The following is a 21,499-nucleotide window of genomic DNA, read 5'->3' on the forward strand; positions in this document are numbered from 1 at the left end:
TTTGCTTTGCATCAGCCATAAAAGTGTTGCAAAACTATTCATTTTGTGGAATTAACTTTAACTGCCCTGGGACATCTGGCGTGGTTGTGATGTTAAAACCAAGTAAAAAGATGTAATTTACTTTTTCAAAAAATTTAATGTTTAAGTTTAAATACTTTGCACAAATCATAAATCACCATTTTTTTTTTTTTTTTTTTTTCAAAATAAAAATAAACAATGATAATTGGAAAACTGCAAGTTTTGGTCTGAAAGAATTGTCTTTAGGGTGAGTTGGGGTTTACTTATAATTTTTTCTTTTAAGTCTAGCAGATGATCGCTTTTTATCCTCAGTACATGGCTGCATCATAGACACAAAATGGCTAATGGTAATTATAAAAACTTTGAAATTTTATAAAAATAAAATTATTTATTCACTTTTATTTTTATCAGAATGAAATTTTACTTTTTTACCATTTGATAATGTACCTTGGAAAAAATGGCCACAAAAAAAAAAAAGCTTTAAAAAAAGTAAAAAATAAAAAATTAGATATCACAAACTGCCTATTTAGCATAGGTAAATACAGTGAAATTATCTTCAATTTGTTAAAACCCATTTATTTTGAAGGTTATTTTAATAAAATTTGGATGTAAATAAATTCTTTTCACTTCATAATTTTTTCTCTTGTATCATTTATAATTTTTTTTTTATGATACTTCAACTTACTATTTTTAGTGACAGGCAATTTATTTCTTAATTGTAGTTTTAATAATTACTTTTTACCATTATAATAATAGCAATAATAATAGTCATTATAATAAGTCATTATAATAAGTCATTATAATAATAGCAATAATAATAGTCATTATAATAAGTCATTATAATAATAACAACAGTAATAATACTCATCATAACAAAAAAGGTTCTGTATTCTTAAAAGGAAAGAAAACACTAAATATCTGTCTTTTATTTTTAATACTTTTATAGGTTTTAACAAATAAAATGATCAACTGTTTGCATAATGGCCACATTATTAGCCATTCTTGCCAACAGAGCGTTTATCGTACCGGATTCGAGTTGACTCCATAATTTGTACAGATAAACGTAAACATCTTGATCTTTGGTGAATTTTGATTCTTCTGGAACTTCTAATATGAATATAATTGCGATGTCTTTGTACTTTGCTTCCAAATTGTCACAAATACCATGAAAGAAACGAACCGACTCTGGATGAAGTTTCTCCAGATTGTTGATAATAACAGTTCTTTGATTTTTTTCATAGATTTTTTGAATCGCTTTGTCAAGCCTTACTTTTTGTGTATCAGGATCAAGGGGGGATAACTCTGTGCCATCCACATAAGAAGGTCGCAAAGACTTGAGATTCTTAATCCCAAGCAAGTTGTTAAGGATTTCAGCGTGGTGTTGTGCAAAACAGAGCGCCATATGATGATGACTTTCTGGTATGGTCAACATTATCACGGCCGGTACATCGGGATCGTTTGTGGTAAGGATCGGCTCATGACTTGCAAGGAACGTGGTCCAGAAACGATCCGTTTGGTTGACATACTTGCTTTGCATCTTTTTCAGCTCAGCCTCATATGAAATTAGTTGTGGTGTGGGTTCAGATGTTGCAGGTCGCTGGCGATTACACACATATATTGCAAGCAGTCCAACAATACCAGCGATTATCAAAATTAAAAAATTTGATTTATTAGATTTATAAACTTTTGGAGCTGTAAGATCGCTTGATATTTTCAAATTTTTCTTAATTGGTATGATTTTTCGTCTTTCAGTTATTTTCAGAAATTCCTTTTTCTCTTCTATCACCAATGTTTCTGGTTCGTCATCCTTGTCCAAATTTGGTGGCACATCTCCCGACTCGGGTTGTTGTGGTGGGAGGGAAAATTTAGATGGTTTCTCAAGCAAGGGAGACAATTTACATTCGGGTGGAGTTTCGTCATTATCATTCATCTGCAGATTAAAAAAGAAAATTTTTAAATATTGATAATCAAAAATTAAAAGAACAGCCAAATATATGCATCTTTCCATGCAAAGGATTAATCATTGAAAGAAAATGAAAAAATTATACATAAAATTGAATAAAGTTAATTAAAATCTTTGACATTTTTGCATACACCCTAAATGGAGTACTGGGGAGGAGCTGCTCAAAACACACTATCCTGCCTTAGAGTTAAGAACCGGCTTTGAAACCTGGTGGATGATGTCCTTTTCCTCCCTGCAACCTCTTTCACACAGAAGAGACGTCGTAAGCCTGTCTCTTTATCATTATTTTCATGGAAAGTGCTCATCTGAGCTTCACTCTATGGTTCCTCTGCTAAATTTTCACAAAAGGCACTCATTTAGATACAATCACTATTAACAATTTCCCCTACTCTCTATCTGTACCTAAATCTAAACACAGATTTCATGAATAAAGTTTCTTTCCTAGAACTGCCTGCCTGTGGAACTCAGTTCTGCTGGCATGCTTTCCAGCTGACTACAACCTGGTCGTCTTCAAGTCCAATGTAAAGTTTTTCATGCCTCTTTCCCTCCTTATATAATAAATTCTACTCAACTTTCACCAGCATCATCTGAATGAAAACTGAATATCACCAAAGATGTCTAGACTTTTCAAAAAATGAACAAGTTTGCCATTGTTCAACCTTTCAAAAACTTTGCTAACAACAGAAAGGAGACTAACAAGATACTCAGTTGAGTCAGAATGATCAGTATTTTTAAAGATACGGACCACAGAGGACTCTTTCCCCAAAAAAACGAATTTTACGAGTTAAATTTTTTCAATTTTTAAACTTTAAAAATCTATCAAAATTTTTCTAATGGTTTAATTTTTACGATATTTTCAGGTTCAATGTGAAATTTTATGCTCTTTCCAGTAAACTGAATATAATATTCTAGACAAGCGTTTTTTTAAATTCACCCTCCATTTTGAAATGTCTACTCAAATGAAAATAATTTGCTCACCTCAAATTTATATATCACAAATTGAAGATATTTCTTTGAGAGAGAGAAAAAAAAAAAAAATCAAAATTTTGTTGAGTGTTTTTTATTAAGGCAAAAACTGATAAGTAAAATGTGATTATTTCTCATCTACGGTGACACATATTTCTTCACGCACAAGGCTTGACGGCTTACGTGTATGTGTTGTTTTAGGTCCTTTTATCCATCCATATTTAAAAACAGGAAGAAACACCGCTTCGCTAACACCGGTTAATGCTTACGTAATGGTGGTCTTTTCAAATAGTTGTTTAAAAAATTCTTTTATTTAAAAAATATATGGAATATAAAATATAAATATGGACAAATTCTCATAAATGAAGAATGGAAGCATCCATTGATTAGTATCTTATATAGGTAAGTGATTTTTTTTGAATTTATATATATTTATCATATTTAGGTTAAGTTAAAATTTGTTGAATTTCATGAAATCTTTTTTAAAGAAAACCGATTAAAAAAAAAATATTGTATATTTTTCGATAAAACCTTCTATTATTTTAAAGTTTGGTCTTTGCTCCTTTTATTGAAAAAAAATTAGGGTTTAAATTACATTATTCATATTGTTATAAGCTTCGAAAGATAGTGAGTCTACATAATCACTCCTTTTTTAATGCCGAATTCTGACACTCCTAGTGATGATCTGACTTTTTTTAATTTTTTCTTTTTATTACATTTTCACCCCAAACAAGGCACATTGCCACTTTGGTGTAGGGGGCTACTATCAGGGGCAACAACTACTGGGGTACTATGTAGGGATTTGGGCAGCAAGATGTCGGTTCACGTTGCACTTGAACTTCTGCACGTCAGTACAGTTGGGGAAGCAGGGACCTGGAATGGAATTCCAAAGTCTAGCGGTTCTGGGGAAGAAACTACTGGAGTAGAAAGATCTTTTACATCTAGGGATCTCTACAGTGTGGGGGTGGGATTTTGCAGCCTGTTAGGTTTGTCAAGGATGTTCACGTCTAGGGGACACAAGTGCTTGCAGTTCGTCAGAACATTCACCATTATAATACTTGTAGAAGAGGCAGAGGGATGCAACATTTCGTCGATGGGACAGAGGCTGAAGCTTAGATGCCAATTCAGGGCTATCAGATTTGTGACTCTCCTTTGAACCTTGTCAAGGAGCAAGAGACTAGTAGCAGATGCACCAACCCAAATATGACAGCAATACTCCATACATGGGCGAATGGTGGCCTTATAGAGGTACAGGATACTTTCGAGTGTTAGTAGTTTTCTAGCACGATAGAGAGAGCCCACCTTCCTTGCAGCAGCCCTGGCAATGCCTTCAATGTAATTGTTCCAACTCATGTTTCCAAGTGAAGTAATAAATGCAACGATGTGACAACTTAAGATAAATTTAGACAGGTGCTAAACTAGTGTGTCCTATTTTGTGTAAATTTTTACCACCCTTTCCTATATGGCATTGAAGCACAACGGTGTTATTTTTTGCCAATTGATGAAAGAGTTAAAACAAAATAGATGACGTTACAAAATAAACTTTATTTTTTCCAGAAATTTCCAAAAGCTACCATTCATCCTTTATGACATCATCGATTATAACAAAAAATCTAAAACATGCTCAAAGCTCTGGGAATAAAAATTGTCTAGTTTGTTTCACTTTTCTTTTTAAAACAGAAAAAAAAAAAAAAAAAAAAAGAATGGTTTACAAACGCAGAGAAACGATCTCCTGTAGCAGATTTTTTTTTTTTTTTTTTACAAAGGGGTCACCACTTATCAAGGCCCGGAGGCTACTTGAGGATAAGGGTTATGCAGCATACAGTAGTCAATGGGATAATTTCTTAGTAATCGTTAGTACTGGAAATTTGGTAAATTGGATTATTTAATGGGACGGTTCATCAAGAATTTGTTTAAGTTGAACTTGAAGACAACCAAATTGTAGTCAGCTGGAAAACAAGATGTCTCCCTAGTTTTTACTTTCACTTTTCTGGTATTATTATACAAACACCGTGACAGCGTTAGGGTTAGGGTTAGCATTAGGGTTAGGGGTTAGGGTTAGGTTTAGGGTTAGGGTTAGGGGTTAGGGTTAGGGGTAGGGTTAATTCGCTGTCACGGTGTTTGTATAGTTTTACCACTTTTCTCACTCACGTGTCCCTATTCCGAAGTTGTAGCATTTTTTTTTTTCTACGAAAACAATCATTACGAATGTTATTTTTTTATATATATGTTTAACATATTTCAAACTCGTACTATGCAGAGAGTGATACTGATCCGTGCTAAAATAATAACATTATTTAAAAAGCCATTCTTAACATGGGGAGGCGAGGGTGTTTTGTACCTATTCTGTACTTTAACCTTACAAGTGAATAAAAAAAACATATCATAAAACTTTAATTAAACGTGGAAATACGATTTAAAAAATAGCGCGGATCACCCTCTGCATTAGCACCTTCAAACTGACATAAATTATTGTACAATAAAAATAATTAAATTAAAACAAAAATTATTTCTTATTTCGAATTATTTAATCAAGTAAAAATTCTATTTTTTACTTTATTACTAAATTTAAAAAGTTATTTCCAGCAAATTGCCTAACAATTTAAAAAATTAAAAAACAAAAATATAGTAAAAATTGAATTTAACTTGAAATTACTATAAAAAAAAACTTTTAAACTCTATATATCTATAAAAGTGAAAGTGTCTGTCTGTCTGTGTGCCTGTCCGTGTACATTTCCCTATGCAATAACTCTGTCAATTTTCAGTCTACAGACTCGAAATTTGATATACAGGGTACCGAGATTTCGGAAAATCTTTGTAATCGGTTTTAGGCCAGAAATTTGGCTGTTCAGGGGTCAAAGTTCAACGATTTGACCTTTGAGAACTCTACCGAGTTTGTATTACTATACACATAGATTCGAAAAAGTTGTCAAAAAACAAATATATAACAAATAAATGTTATCAAAGGCAAGATAAGTTACTTTTCAACCAAACTGGATATATTTTTCGTGTTTTTATTCAATGTAACATGTTTATTCAGCTCGAAAACCATACAGTGTTTACCGATGTATTGGAACATTCAAGATGGCGTCTGATTCTCTCTTTAACACGGTAAGTTTGGGAAAAGATGTTATAAATAAAAAACCGGATAAAATACTGTTAAAAACTCGCTCAATATATGTTACCGTGACATAGGTTGACATATATTCGGCGGGTTTTTAATAGTATTTTGTATATTTTTTTTTATTTATAACACCTTTTTCCAAACTTACGGTGTTAAAGTGGGTGTGAGACGCCATCTTGAATTTTCGAATACATCTGTAAACACTATGTTTTTCGAGCTGAATAAATATGTTACATTGAATAAAAACACAAAAAATATATCCAGTTTGGCAGAAAAGTAACTTATGCTGCCTTTGATAACATTTATTTGTTATATATTTGTTTTTTGACAACTTTTTCGAATCTATGTGTACAGTAATACAAACCCGAAATGGATAATGACTGTTTTGCTAGAAAAAGACAAGTTGCTACGAATTCGGAATAGGGGCACGTGAGCGAGCAAAGCGAAAGTAAAAACCGGGGAGACTTCTACAGTAGAAATTGGGAGTTCTTCTACAGGAGAACCTTAAATTCAATTGTTACGATGTTTTTTGTTTATTAGAGTGTTAGGTGAAAGTACAGAATGATTAAAAAAAAAAAAACTCCCCATGTTAAGAATGGGTTTCTAAATAATAGCATTATTATGTCAGCTCGACAAGTACAATAATAATTTCATCGTGCAGAAAAAGGCTGAAAAGAAAAGTCGGCCGGAAAATACAGTCGCCATCTTTAAATAATTTACGTGACTGAAATAGGAATTAACCCATTTTTTGAAAAAAAAAAGCTTTTTATTTCCTTATAAAGTAATAATTTTAAATAAGAAAAAAGGTGCTCCTCTCCTTCAATTTACGGGCTGTTATTTTTTTAGATAGGATTTGTCAAGATAAATTCGATTTTTACGATATCCTAGTTTATGAAATTGTCAAGTGTAAAAAAAGTACAGAAATAACTACTCTCATCATGATAAGAAGAGGTTTCTAAATAACAACGCTATTATTTCAGCATGGTCCGTAAAATGTAGAAGTCTAAAAAAAATAAAGAAAGATTCCTCTTTTTTTATTTATTCTTTTTGCAGGAAAACAAAAACTTTTTTTTAACTTACTGAAACTTGTCACTGGAAGAACTTTAGAATTTGTTAAAACGTACCTTGTGTAATTTTTATGTGTATCAGAACGACTATTAAATTTTCATTTGCTGCTTTTGGAAAATGAAAATAGAAAAAAAGAAATTTCAGCCGAGTTCGTCTTAATTGCGTTTCCGTTTCACTCTGTTATTTTTTTTACCGGTTGTTTCACTTCGCCATTTTTAATAAAATGATTATAATTTTGTTTGTTGTTTCTGTTTAATCGTTTTCATTCAGTTAAATTTATATTTTTGTTGTTGAAACGAAGTTAACAAGGAAATTCGTTGTAAAAGTCAACTCTTAAAAATAAAAACGTCTCCGCGGAAAGAGCGAGGCGAGGTTTTGAATTTGATGTTTTAAAAAGTGATGTTAGAGTTATTTCCCTTGTTTTGATTTTTTGGGGGGTTTTTTTAACCCTCGGATTACGTTTTGTAAGATTATTGGGTGCTTGTTAAGATAAAGTCTACATATCGATTTTTTAATTATGTAGTTTTACGCAAAAACAACAGTCTTACTTAATTGTCATGTCGAAAATAGCAATACATCCAAAAATTACTAAAATTCATCGAGTAGAACAACTGCCATTGTGCTTTGATTACAAAAAAAAAAAACGTCCATCCATCCATCGCTAGGATCTTTAAAAAAAAAAGTCCGTCATTAAAGTGTTGAAGGTGTTTAATGAAGTTGAAGTCCAATGTAAACCAATTCAAAGTCCAATGTGCAAGTCCAATGTAAACCAATTCAAAGTCTAATGTGCAAGTCCAATGTAAACCAATTCAAAGTCCAAAGTGCAAGTCCAATGTAAACCAATTCAAAGTCCAATGTGCAAGGGACAAGAAAGCAGTTCGATCAGTACACACACAGACACGGTGACACGCCACCAAAACGATCCAGCGTACACAATTACCAACCGGCCGTTCTTTCCTCGCCCTTGCCTTCCAAAACGACCTGAATTTATAGTTGTTGAAGACCAACTGATTTGCATACATGCACGAGATTTTGCAAGAGTTTCCGAGATCATACTATTACAAAACGCCGTCGGCGCCATCTTGGAATTCTTTTCTTATCCTAGCTTCGCAGCGATGACAAAGCACACACGCACACCTAGGTCGTTTGAACGGTAAGCCCTCATTTTCACAGCTTTTGCCACACTCCCCCCTGATATCATTATCACAGAGGGGGTAGGGAGGTGGCGACCTCTTCCTTCGGGTGCTTCTACGAAGGGGCAGACAGGGAGCCTCGTCTTCAATTGAGCTCCCGTCCGCGGTCTGGGGATCAGTGAACCGGAGGCTGCTAATTTCAGTGCTGTCGTCGTCCGATGAAGCCGGCGTATACCAGAATGATGGTTCACTGGTCGTGGAACTCGTTTTACTTTCGTCACCGAGTGGTGGCTGTGCCTCTGATGCTGATCACAGGTCCCTGACGTGTCGGGGCACCCCATCAATCCGTATGGCTTGTGGGCTGATCATCTCGGTAACATGCCCGGTTCCATAGCGCATGGTGCATTTGCCGCGGGGGTTCTTAACCCAGACGACGTCTCCCACTTTGATACTATCTCGTGTCACCTCTGGCTCAGGTAGAGGGCTGGCCTCTAACCCTTTCACCCTGAGATGGTACTGGTGCAGCGCCTCAGCCGGCGCAGTAGAGGGCAAGACATCGTCCTTAGGGGTGACATTGTACCAGTATAGCACTTCAGGCACTGTGCACCCCTTCCTAGCTGCAATGGTCTTGATGGCCCGGTGGTTCCGTTCCACGATCCCGTTCCCGCTAGGCACATGGGTGCAAATGGGTGCACCGAAATCGTAGTCGTACACCCCAGCCGTCTGTGAACTGCTTGAACTGCCCGCTAGCAAAAGCGCTGCCGTTGTCGGTCAGTATTTCGGAAGGAGGGCCACGCTCAAGGAAGACTCTTTCCAGTTCCCAAACAACGGCGGCCACGTCCTGTCGGCGAAGTGGCCGCCACAATGCAAACCTAGACGGTCCACAGTCAATCATCGTCAAAAAATCCCCGTCGTTGTGGTGGGTCACGTCCACCACGAGCCTGTCCCAATTGTTCTTTACGCTACGCTCAGTTTTCCCTTCTTCCACCGGGCAGGCGCCGGATCGATCGACTTGCAGGTTTCACAACTCCTCACCACTGATTCTACCTCCTTCACCTGAACACACAGGGATCGACCAGTCTAGCGAAGTAGAAAGTTTGGTTTACACTGGGATGCCCACTCTGGCAATGGACGTCAGCAACATGGTCTGGTTTGAATCGACGCCCCACCGTGGCGCAGTTCACAGGTGCCGGTTCTTCCATTTCTTTCGGCAGGTCCAGCCAATGGTGTGGCACTCTGGTCAGCCAATCCGCGCGATTCTGACAGGACTGTACTAGCGTCACATCCACGACCAGGTTGTATTCCTCGATGGTTTCGGTTAGGGTAGCAAGCCGCCTCCGTATGAGCATTTCACCTGATGCCTTCGTCGCCAATCGTGCCTTTCCACTCAAGGCATCGGTCGTCCACCGATACACACATGTGGAGTCTGTAACGATGTGCACGATAGACCTGTTGACTGCCAGAGCAACACCAAGGGCGAGCGAGCTGGCGTCCACCCAAACCTTAAACTCGCTCCCGTCAACACACCATTTCCCCCGCACCGGATCGTCCTCGGAGATTCTGGCCAAAGTCTCCTCTAGCATTTTCCGCAGGGCGGGGTCACACAGCTCATCGTCCGACCCGGTTGACATGGAAGGCGCTCGTCGCTTTATGGCCGCCACCGCCACCCAGAGCCACCCACACACAGGGAAGTGGCCCACCAGTTTTCCACAGATGGGGAAGACGCACCGACACGTGACGCTAGTTGGGACTTCCGGGACATCACCACCTCTTCCCCAGTGGAGTCCGTCTGCGCTGCCGCTCACGCGCAGGCCAAGCACCTTCGTTCCATCTCGCAGTCGCTCTGACTCCTTGCACGTTAGCCCGAAGCTTTCGAAGTGTTCTTTAACCTTCTGTGCAGGCATGAGGCTCTCGTTCACATAGATGTCATCGATATATGACGATGTCGCTTGTTGCACGGCTTCATTCTGATGGCGAATCGCCTGCATGATTGCCGTCATGATGTTTGGGGCCACGTTCAAGCCGAACACTAGCCTCGTCAAGCAATAACGTGTCTCTTTAATCTTGACCGTCTGGTACGGCCACAGCGATTTTTCGATGCGTATCTGCAAGTAAGCTCTTCGCAAATCCAATTTTGCTGTGTCTGCCCCTTGTTGCCGTTACTCTCTCAGTTTGTGTGCACAGACATCTGCACCCGCCATATGCGGGTCAATGTGCTCATTGAGTTCCCGGTAGTCCATGATGGGTCGGACTTTTTGTTTGTTCTCCTGCCTGATAGCCGTCAGGGGAATCAACCCCTTTGGGTGCCCAAGTTCGTCTTCTGGGTATGGGACCAGTCAGTCATTGTCCTTCCAAACCTGGAGCTCTGCCTCGTACTGCCCCCTAAGATGTGCAGGAAGGGGATACTCCACCAGCCGATTCCATAGGGACACTGGTGGCTGGTCACCCGACCACTTCCAGGACACGGTCCAGGCATTCGCGCCCCTGTCGTATTTTGCGTGGAAGTCGGGTTCATCAAGAGTGATGGCTGCGCAGACCGGTGTCTCAAGTTGGGAGAACCTTTCATCACCGGCGCCGTTTATGGTGATTCCGCCCAGCCGTGTAATAAAATCTATTCCAAGAAGAAGGTCGTATCCCAGTAGTTCCCCGTTGACCACCAACGCCTTCACAGCCACTCACCCCACTACACATCAGCGAACCTCTGCCAATGGTTAGTACCGGGACCTTCCGCTCCTTCCACGCGGTGCAACATCCCTTGCATATCAGGGTTTGGGTGCACCCGGTATCAACCAGCGCTGAGCGTTTGCGCCCGTCAACATTCACGATTACTTCAGGGAGCGCCTTGTTCACAGCCGCTTTGGGGAGTGTGCTGGTGCCACGGCTTCCTCCCCCTGCTCGTTTCCCGGACACGCCCGAGCTAAATGGCCTGGCTTGCCGCAACAGTAACAACGCACCCGCTTCCATGCTCCATAATCCGGGACACGCTTTGCATCACTTCTACAATCCCTGGCGAAGTGGTTGGGGCCGCCACATTTATAGCATCGTCAGCCCTCTACAGGTGATTCCAATGCCTCAACTGCCGCCGAGACTGGCTCCTCGTCGTCCTTCATGATGTTTCGGGCTCTAGCCAATAGCTCCTCTAATCCAAGCTCATTGAACCTCAATGACGCCTGCAGCAGTCGACTGGCGCTTCCTGGGAGCCCAGACACGAAGGCACACGCCAGTATACGGTCGCTTGGACCCCCAAAGGGGGTAGCAAGCTTCTGCAGGTTGGCCAGATAAACATCCACCGTCTCCCCTGGCCCAAGCCGTCATCCAGAAAATTGCCGCCAGGCAACAAAAGGGTCCGCTCCAAATGCTCCGTACAACGCCTTTTTAATTTGTTCCATAGTCGCATCATCCCCGAGCTGCTGATACACGGCATAGGCCCCCTTGGTGAGCCTAAGCGGTATGACTATAGCTGGGTCCTTTATCTTGCATAACCGGCAATCCGGGATCAATTTCAGGTCGAACTTGTCCATACCGGAGATATTTGCCGAAATAGCTTGAAGTCCAATGTAAACCAATTCAAAGTCCAATGTGCAAGGGACAGGAAAGTGGTTCGATCAGTACACACACAGACACGGTGACACGCCACCAACACGCTCCAGTGTACACAATTACCAACCGGCCGTTCTTTCCTCGCCCTTACTTTCCAAAACGACCTGAATTTATAGTTGTCGAAGACCAACTGATTTGCATATATGCACGAGATTTTGTGAGAGTTTCTGAGATCATACCATTACAAAACACCGTCGGCGCCATCTTGGAATTCTTTTCTTATCCTAGCTTCGCAGCGATGACAAAGGACACACGCACACCTAGGTCGTTTGAACAGTTTACAGCTTTTGCCACATTTAATTTTCTACTCGATGAATTTTTGTAATTTTTTTATATATTACTATTTTCGACATGACAATTAACTAAGTACTGCTGTTTTTGCTTAAAAGGACATATTAAAAAAATCGATTTGTCGACTCTATCTTAACAAGCACTGACTGTTGCAGCTTTTCCTCGGCTTCCAACTAAGATCATTGTATTGACTGAGATATTTCTAGTTAAGGATAGGATAGACAAATTTAAGTATTTGAGACCAAGGATGACCAACGACACACATTATTGCCACACTTTTGAATGGACTTGTTCCTAATTTGTTCATTATATATTTTATGTGCAAATAAATATTTCAAAGTGTAGTACCTATTCTGTATTCAGAGGAGAAATCCGTCTTGACTTGGGAAATTTTAATTTTTGTCCCATCCAGTGGCCTTTTTTGGAGAGCTGAATACACCTCACATAAATAATATGACATAATGCCTAATTTTTCCCTTGTGGGAAGGTATGCAAATAGGTATTGTTACAGGGAGGTAAGCTGTAGTGATTGACCCCTGTAACGTTGCAGTTACAAACAAAGGAAATAATTAAATAAAAATCTGGGTCGGCATTTTCTCTTTTTTAACAAAAGTTTTTATTACAGATTACTCTTCTGTCTTGACACTACTTAAAAATGTCTCTAGCTGCCACATATCCATCTAGCCTGGCTCACATTTCTCTTTCCTCTGACCGCATGCTAGCAACAGACAGCCCATTCTCGTTCCCGACTTTACACGTCCATTTTCTTTGATGTCAACTTTTTTCTCCCGAGCACAAGGTTTTTTTTTTCTTTCTTATCATGCCAACTCGTGCACACTTCCTAATTTGCATATGTGCTAATCTCTTCGCAAGCCAGCCATCTTTTGCTGCTGCTGCTGCTGCTGCTGCTATTTTCCTATATACTTATATGCATTATATTACATCCCCTCCCAGTTTTTTCTAATGTGTTATCACTCATCAAGGGCAAAAGCCACTAAAGAATAAGGGTAAAGGGATGAATTGATTATTGATTGAATGATGAAGAATATTATGAAAGGATTGAGAATGATGAATGGAATGGACAGCATTTCATTACTGAAGGGGACACTTATGGCAAGGATTTGTTGATAATCTGAGCGACACAAAGGGAATACAGCAATGGGTCAAATTATGGAATAGTATGGTTAAGTGCCGGATCAGTTTGTCCCATTTTAGGGTTCCAGTTCTCAGGAAGATTTAGTGGGGAGGGGGGGTCGCTGATTTTAGGAAGACATTTTTAAGAAAAACATTTTCGGTAATATTCAAATGGAGAGAGCAAGAAAAATATTAGATGATAAACACAAACAAAATAATGAGTTTTTGATAGGTTTCATGCGTGAGTGCACAAAACCCCTAATAAAAGAATTATTTGCGACACAGAAGCACAGAATAATTACCCAACATCACTTTTTAGAACAAAACAATGAAAGGGTTTATTTTGAAAGAAGTAGGACTGTGTTCGAGGTGAAAGAAAGAAAAGGAATAGAAAGTTCTAGGATGTTCTCATGTCAGGAGGCAGAAACTTGAAGTGTCCCCAGGTTGTCCAGTGGATATCTTCAGTGAAGTAGTTGCAGCCTAGGGGAATTCAGTAGACAGAGAGTAAGAGGAGAGAGGTATGTCTTCTTTGGTGGTCTGAGCTCCTCTGCTAGTTTCTGGCTAGTTCTTGATAGGAGTAATTAGTTCTTTAAGGGATATATAGGATTAATGCGCCCTACTAGCTGACTAGTCAGTGCATGACTGCATCATTCAGCAAGGGGATATTAATCCACAAGAAAAAATAGTTTGTTATGGTGACTGCTACAGAGTTCAAACGTATAAATTCGCAAAAGAGATATTTTATATCTGTTCAAAATAAACATTTACATGGGAAAACATAGAATGTTCGTTCATATTTTGAGACTCTTTGAAGAACAAGAAGGACTCATTAGCTGAGATGTTGAGGAAGTCTGCGTTGATAATTTAAGGGTTGTGAATTACCTATGAGTCTGAACTCCCCTACCCCATTACACAAATTACATTTGATTAAAAGTTATTAATAAAAGTTGATGTCTGTTTTCATTGTAGAAAGTGCAGTTAAGAATATTAAAATCAATAAGTTCATACATTTGTTTTCAATCAGCAAATGATAGTGTGAAAATGTTGATGTGTTGTGTGTATGTTTGTCCATTAGTGTTGAAGTGTGTATGCTTATAACTCTGTGTGTGCGTGTGCGTGTGCGTGTGAATTGAGAAATTTACCTTCACTCAACATCCAACAAAGGTGCAAGGAAAGCTGGAGTAAATAAGATGTTAGCTCTGTAATGGACTTTGGCTCAAATTTTTTATTGAAGGAAAAATCTGTGGACTCGAGAATCTGCATGGAATTTCAAATGGAAACTTTTATTTAATCTATGGGGATGGATGGCATCCTCTTATTCTTTCATCCATGTACTTTATCCACTATGTTATAGCATAGTGGATAAAGTACTTGGTAAAATTCAGTTGTAACTCACTCTTCTGGAGGTTGAATGTTGCAATATTTTTTAGATATAATGGGGGTAAATATTTATTTTATTGAATAAAATTAATAATAATTAACAATAATTAACAATAAACAATAAAAATGTGGCACAAGGCCAAAAAGGGGTGGGGGGGTTAATGTTGACCTAACTAACATAACGTTAACTTAACTAGACTCTTTCAACAAAATACCAGAATCACTTTGTGGACGTCCTAACGAAAACCCCGAAATTACAAATATATACATGATGTGGGGGGTTGGGGATAAAAATCTTATTTACAATAACGAACGATAAAAATTTACAATGAAAAAATGTTGGTTAGTAAAAAGAACCCCCTCACTAATAATAGAAAGTTTTGTCAGTCGAAAAGATGTAGGTCCCTCGAAAACTGATTTTATTAAATAAACACCACAAGATAGGCCTACATCACTGACAAAACAGCCTATCCGTCACCTAATGGGCCGGGAGTGGGGATTATCAAACCAAAAGAGGAGGAAAAAGAAAAAACCCGGGGGCGAAGGGACGAGCAAACTAAAAAGGGATTGGGACGATGACAACATGCATACTCTAGCTAAGTTAAAAATCGAACAAAAATGCCTAACTAGCCTATTCTAGGTGGTCCGATGCATGTCTATGTTTGTTCAGGTCACCCAATATTCTGAAATCCTAAGTCAACTCAAAAAAGGAACTTAAGATTAGTTCCGTCCAATCTACACAGTCACAAAACTTTCACCCACATGTCGTTGAAATTTGCTGGAGTGAGTTTCACCTTCTCCAGCTTAATTCACATTTTCAATCGATATTTGAAAATGAGAACAAGTTGGGGAGCAGTGAAGGTCTCATCTCCGTAAACCTCCTTCTGTTGCATCGTCCAAATCATGCCTCTCATAACTGCTAGCAAACACAGAAAAACGTAGCATTCTTCTTTCTTTATGGTTGGTACCCAGTTGCAGCACGGTGAAACCGAATCCAGTACAAAAAACTACCCGTTCAGCATGCGAACCGTGAAGCCTTCAACTAACTCACACAATGGTCGAACGATAGCGCAGTGGAAGAAAGCATAATCCCTTAAGGTCTTCCTCCCAATCTCCGTATCGGACACAATTAGGTGTCTCAGTAAAACCCGCTGCGTAGTCTTTTGCCGACCCAGAGGGCATTCCGAATTACCAGCCAGGTGAGTGATGCCTCGTAATTATCGAAGCAGCTCGACCCAGGCGCCAAAGGCCATATCAAGCGGCACTCCTCCTTTGTAAAACCGAACTCCTCAATCTTTTCATCTTGAATGGATCCCCTCACTAAAGCCCAATATAGTGCCTTGCGAGACAAGAGCTGGGTGTCAGAGAGACATTCTTTCACCTGTAGAAGGAATCTCAAGGCCTGCTGACACTTGCAATAGAAAGGGCACTCGTTTCGGGGCAACTTGTGTGCCTCCCCCTCAGCCGAATGCACACTCTCCAAAGCCTGAAAGGCTTTCTTAGTGTCTTCCATCCAGAAGACACCGTTTCCCTCACTAGGTGTACACATTCGATCCAGGTATATCAGCCTAAGAGTGTCTACGAATTTCCACACTAGGCATACCCAGACTGCCTTCAGATGGATGCAGGTAACAGACTTCCCGGCTTACCATGGCTTGCTTTCGGCACCATAAGAATGCGAAAAGAGCATGCACCAGATCAACTAGTGAGGCCTCCGGGAGTGGGAGTACTGATAGATGGTATAGGATTAGGGGGTGGATTTGAGAATTGCATACCTCCGCCCGACCCTTCAATGACAGGTTTCTCAAGGCCCACAAATGAGATGTGACCTTGACCGCTTCCAATACTTCCGACCAATTTTTCTCCAGTTGGAGGTCGGGGCCAAACCAGACACTGAGTAGCTTGCAGAGCCCATCAGTCCAGCCAAAGTGTCCCTGAAGGGGCATACCCCTCCAGGCACCAATACATAAGCCAATAGACTTAACGTAGTTGATTATGGCCCCTGTGACCTAAGCATACCCACTTGTTTCTATGTCGACGACTCTAATCTCGGCACTGCTCATTACAAGAACAGTCACATCGTCAGCATAGGCAGTATACTTTACCAGAGTAAAGCCACCAAGCAAAGTAATCCCACAAAGGACCGGATTCACCCGAAGCTGGCACAAATATGGCTCAAGCACCAGCACATATAACATTGGTGATAACGGACAACCTTGACGGATCGATCTTGTTAGCATGAAGGGCTTCGACCTCACCCCATTCACTTCCACCATAGCACTGGGGTTAGCATACAAGAGGCAAATCCAAGAGCAAAACTGGGGACCAAACCCAACCGAGCGAAGAACAGCCTCTAGGTATCGATGGTTTACTCTGTCGAATGCTTTGGACTGATCTAAATTGAACAGCACGGTTTCTGTGTCAACTTTTTCTACGATCAAGCGTAGCAAATCTTGAATCATCCGGCCCTTAATGGAACAAGTCTGTTCAGGACTTATTAGCCGGTGTAAGACAATCTGCAGACGATTTGCCAAGATTTTGGCCAAAATCTTTAACTCTGTGTTTAACATCGTTAAGGGCCGGAAATTACCTATCCCATCCCCTCCATTTTTATCTTTGCGCAACAATTTAATGACCCCCTGGTAAAATACTGAGATATGCACCCGTTCCTAAACCAGGAGTTCAAAAGTACGGCCAGCAAAGGAATAAAAATGGGCGACAGCCTCAAATACACCTCGTAGGGCAGACCATCAATCCCAGGGGTCCTGTCTAGCCTGACCTGTTTCAAAGCCTCAAGGACTTCTTCCTCTTTTATGCTACTTTCACACCTAGCTGCTTTGGTGACCTCAAGGCGAGAAAAATCGGCTAAATAGGTGTCAAACTGTTCAATAGACAGACCAGGCTCCTTGGTGAAAAGTTCCTGAAAATGAATCCGAAAACCCTCCAATATTCCGTCATTAGATGTTACGGTTCGTCTGTCCAGCAATGTGACACTGGCGATGTGTCGATCCGCAGAATATCAAAACTCCTCCGCACGCAGTGACGCAGCCATATTTGTTGTCTCGTTCGGCGCTCTTTTTAATCTAGCCCTAACTAGTAATCCCTGGTCCTCCCTGTTATCCAAGGAGTCCAGTTCAGCCTTAACTATAGTATAACTAGCACTATCCCCCTCCTCCACCGCCCTTTCTAATCTATCTTCTAGTGTCGCTTTCGCTACTCTAGAACTAAGGTTGAGCCGGCGACTAAAATCAGCAGCGAAGGACCTAACTTTTTTAAGGTTACCCCACCACTTATTCCCGATAATAACCCCCATCAATTCCTTCTGTATGGTTAGTAGAAGCTGTTTCCGGAAGTCCTTCATGTCGAACAACGATGTGTTGAACTTCCAGTAACTGGCTATCCTAGGCTTAACACTATCTAAGTTTACTCGAACCCAGACAAGCCTATGGTCCGAATAAACTATATTATGAAAACTTGGACAGTCTAAAAGCCCTAATAATAGGAGTATAATCCTGCACAATCAGAAGATTCTATTTATAAATGATGCTGCTAGGAACTGACGACTCAAATTGATTCATTTTCTGCTACCAACCAATCAGAAACCAGAATTGCTCCATAAAAATTAAACCTTTTCTGTAGCAACTTCACATGTTTTCTTTGTGTCAACATAAGAAGAATCTTTTGCTCTGTGGCTTCCAACTCAAGAACTGTCTACTGAGAACCCCTCACCTCCAGGACTTGTACAGAACATCTAACCATCAGAACTGTTCTGAAATTCTCTCTCCTCTGATCTTGAGCACGTAGTACAATGGGGAAAGGAGTGGCTGGTTACTTTTAATGCATCTAAAACCAAGCTTCTCTCTTTACATCATCAACATTCTAATCCACATTTGTCATCAATTGAAATGAATGGCTCTCGTCTTCAGGAGGCCTCAAGTTTTGACAAGCTTCTGGGCTTGACCATTACTCCTGATCTTAAATGGAACACGTATATCAAATCTGTTGCCAAGGCCGCTGGAAAAATGGTGGGATCTTTCTATCGATCCAGTAGATATCTCACTGCTGATGCTATTCTCTATCTATATAAGAGCCAGGTACGTCCAAGGATGGAATACTGTTGCCACATCTGGGCAGGAGCTGCTAGAAAGAACTTGTCCTGCCTTGATAGAGTTCAAAATAGACTTCGTAGCCTCGTAGGAGATGTCCTTTTCTCCTCCTTGCAACCTCTATCTCACAGAAGAGATGTTGCGAGTTTGTCTCTGATGTATCGTTATTTTCATGGAAAGTGTTCAACTGAGCTTCAATCTATGGTCCCCCCTCGCCAAACTTTCACAAGAAACACTCGTCTAGCTGTAAACACTATCAATAATTTCCCCCACTCTTTATCTGTGCCTAAACCTAAACGTAGATTCCATGAACAAAGCTTCTTTCTTAGAACTGCACGCCTGTGGAATTGTCTTCCGTTTTCCTGCTTTCCGGCTGACTACAATATGGTTTTGTTCAAGTCTAAAGTAAATAAGTTCTTGATGAGCCGTTCCATATAAGTTATTAAATTTACCAAATTTTCATTACTAATGATTACTATATTGACCAATTTCTACTGTACACTCTTTAACCCTTATCCTTGAGTGGCCTCTGGGCCTTGATAATGTGGTGATGCCTTTGTAAAAAAAAAAAAAAAAAAAAAAAAAAAAAAAACTAAACATGGCTTACAACTCTTAGGTTCAATCCTCAGTGCAGATAGCACTCAAAACACAATTACGAATTACTAAGAACTTCTACCTAATCATAGCTGATGGAACGAGCGCATGCTACTCCTATGGATGAAATAAAAGTTCCATTTGAAATTCTGTGCAGATTTCTGAGTCTGGCAGAAAAATTCCCAAAGTTGGACAAGATACACCTGGAGAAAGTCAGAAGTTACATCAGCAGAAAAAGTGTGAAAATAAAACTCAAGATGAGAACAGTAGTTCGAAGAATCCAAATAATATGAAATTTAGTTTTTACTATGACTTTTCTGTGGATAATTCACAGTCCTTAAAGTATAAACTCAGGCTTTCTTATAATCTCAGCTAATAAATTCTATTTTCTGAAAGGACTCTCAAACTATGAACACATTATTGTTTTATTTTAATGGAAATTACTCCAGACAAGACATGTGAGGAGCTAAAAACATAAAAACATTTCAAGCTTAAAAACTAGCCGATATTATATGGACTGATTCCAACCCACAAAACAGCAATTCTTTTTCCTTTGTCAGAAACATTGCTCGTGGAATGAGAATGTGAGAACTCAAGAACAGAATAAGAGAAGTGAGAGGTACAAGACTGCTGAAACTAAACCCAGCATCCACTTTCTACTCTCCATTCTATATTTTGCTATTTATCGAAACTTCCATTTTTAAATATAGATTTAGTTCTCTCTCACTGCAAGAACTTTCCGACATCAGGGTCGAAAAGTAGCATTGAGAAATCTGTAGAAATGAAGTCGAGAAGTCAGATTCTAACATTTAATAAACAGCTTTATTGATTATTTTTGTTAGTCAGAATAAGGAAATGGGTTAGTTGTGGAAAGTGTTCCGGTGTGTAGATGTAGATTACAGATTAGACAGGCCTGTTAAAAGAGAAAGAGTCCATGTGTGTGTATTGAACTCTGTGTGTGGAGTCAGCCATGTCGGCTTGTTTGTATTCACATCTTAGTCGAATCTTAAGCCTGAAGACTGGGTGAGTTCTGTTGAGTCCCAAGAGAGAAGTTGGGGGTGATAGGTCCATTCCATCTGAAGTTGTTGTCAGTCCAAGATCTAGGAAGAAAGAGAGAGTGCCTGTTGATAGTTTAACTTTTTCAACGCGGTCACGTGACTAAGAACTGGCTTCTGATTGAAAAGCCAGGAAAGAAATGTATTCAAAATCTTCAGCCGTGAGAATTCACTCCTGCTTGTATGCATTGCAATTTTATCTGCTACAAATCAGCGCTTTCGGAGAGGGGCACTCTAACCTGCAAAAAGTACCTGGACAGCCTCGTCAACACTCCTCGGCGAGATAACCTCAGGTGATTAGCAATAAACTAATCTCTTCTGTCCTCGATCAGTGAAGGAGAGTCTTCCGAGACTAAAATAATATAGAAGACTAGGATATAAATACCCTACCTCGCTACAAGAAAAAACAATGAAATGAATTGAATGAAGGAAACAAAGAACTTAAATGCTGGAATAAAATAAACATGTTGTTTATTTTCTGTTGAGAAATGAAAGCCTTGGGTGTACATATGTTCATTCCGCCATTGACGACTACGCAGAAGGAAAGGGGAATGGAATAGAGAAATGCAAAGTGGCAAGCCGGCCTGTAGAAAGAAAGGGTTAAGCTCAGTATAGCATCGTACACATGTCTATTTTGATGGACCAAAACGAAGGGAGATAGAGTGAGAAAGTCAATCCAGGTTATGGAGATAGAAAGCATATAAAGCGTACGTACTGTTTGTTAGCTCGTGCCCCATACATAGTTGCAGGGGGCGCGACGCACGCGGGCGCCCCAAAAGGGGGACAAATGGTCCGAAGAACGCTCAGCTCGAGAGCTAAGTCGAAAAAGGAAGAAGCCGCTTATTGCTCTTTTTCTTATAGGTGCTTCCGGTGGTCTTTGCGCATGTGTGTTTCCTTTGAAAGGGGAAGTGACGTTGTCCTTGTGTGCGTACGTGTGTGAGTACATGTGTGTATGTTAGCGTGTGTGTATATACACGTGAATTTTTTTTTTTTTATTGCAGGGATGTATTCAATTATAGAACTTGTACGACATTTAAGAGGTGCTTCTGCAGTTTAATTTACCGTTT

General features: G+C 39.9%; 1 protein-coding gene across 3 annotated transcripts; it reads right to left on the bottom strand.

Moving 5' to 3' along the window:
• Positions 1-935: 935 nt before the first annotated feature.
• LOC145247992 (torsin-1A-interacting protein 1-like) lies at positions 936-21,444 on the bottom strand. 3 transcript variants are annotated; one of them, XM_080109663.1, is made up of 2 exons: positions 21,148-21,444; positions 936-1,948 (listed from the first exon to the last, which is right to left on the bottom strand). In XM_080109663.1, exon 2 carries the CDS (start codon positions 1,946-1,948, stop codon positions 968-970), a length of 981 nt encoding a protein of 326 aa, XP_079965789.1. In that variant the 5' UTR covers positions 21,148-21,444; the 3' UTR covers positions 936-967. The 3 variants fall into 3 exon arrangements, with proteins under 3 accessions (XP_079965789.1, XP_079965788.1, XP_079965787.1); XM_080109662.1 differs by lacking the exon at positions 21,148-21,444 and adding an exon at positions 7,152-7,545; XM_080109661.1 differs by lacking the exon at positions 21,148-21,444 and adding an exon at positions 7,196-7,544.
• Positions 21,445-21,499: the final 55 nt, after the last annotated feature.

Source organism: Euprymna scolopes, chromosome 26 (assembly GCF_053919585.1).
Source record: "Euprymna scolopes isolate OS-2025 chromosome 26, ASM5391958v1, whole genome shotgun sequence".
Taxonomy (NCBI): domain Eukaryota; kingdom Metazoa; phylum Mollusca; class Cephalopoda; order Sepiida; family Sepiolidae; genus Euprymna; species Euprymna scolopes.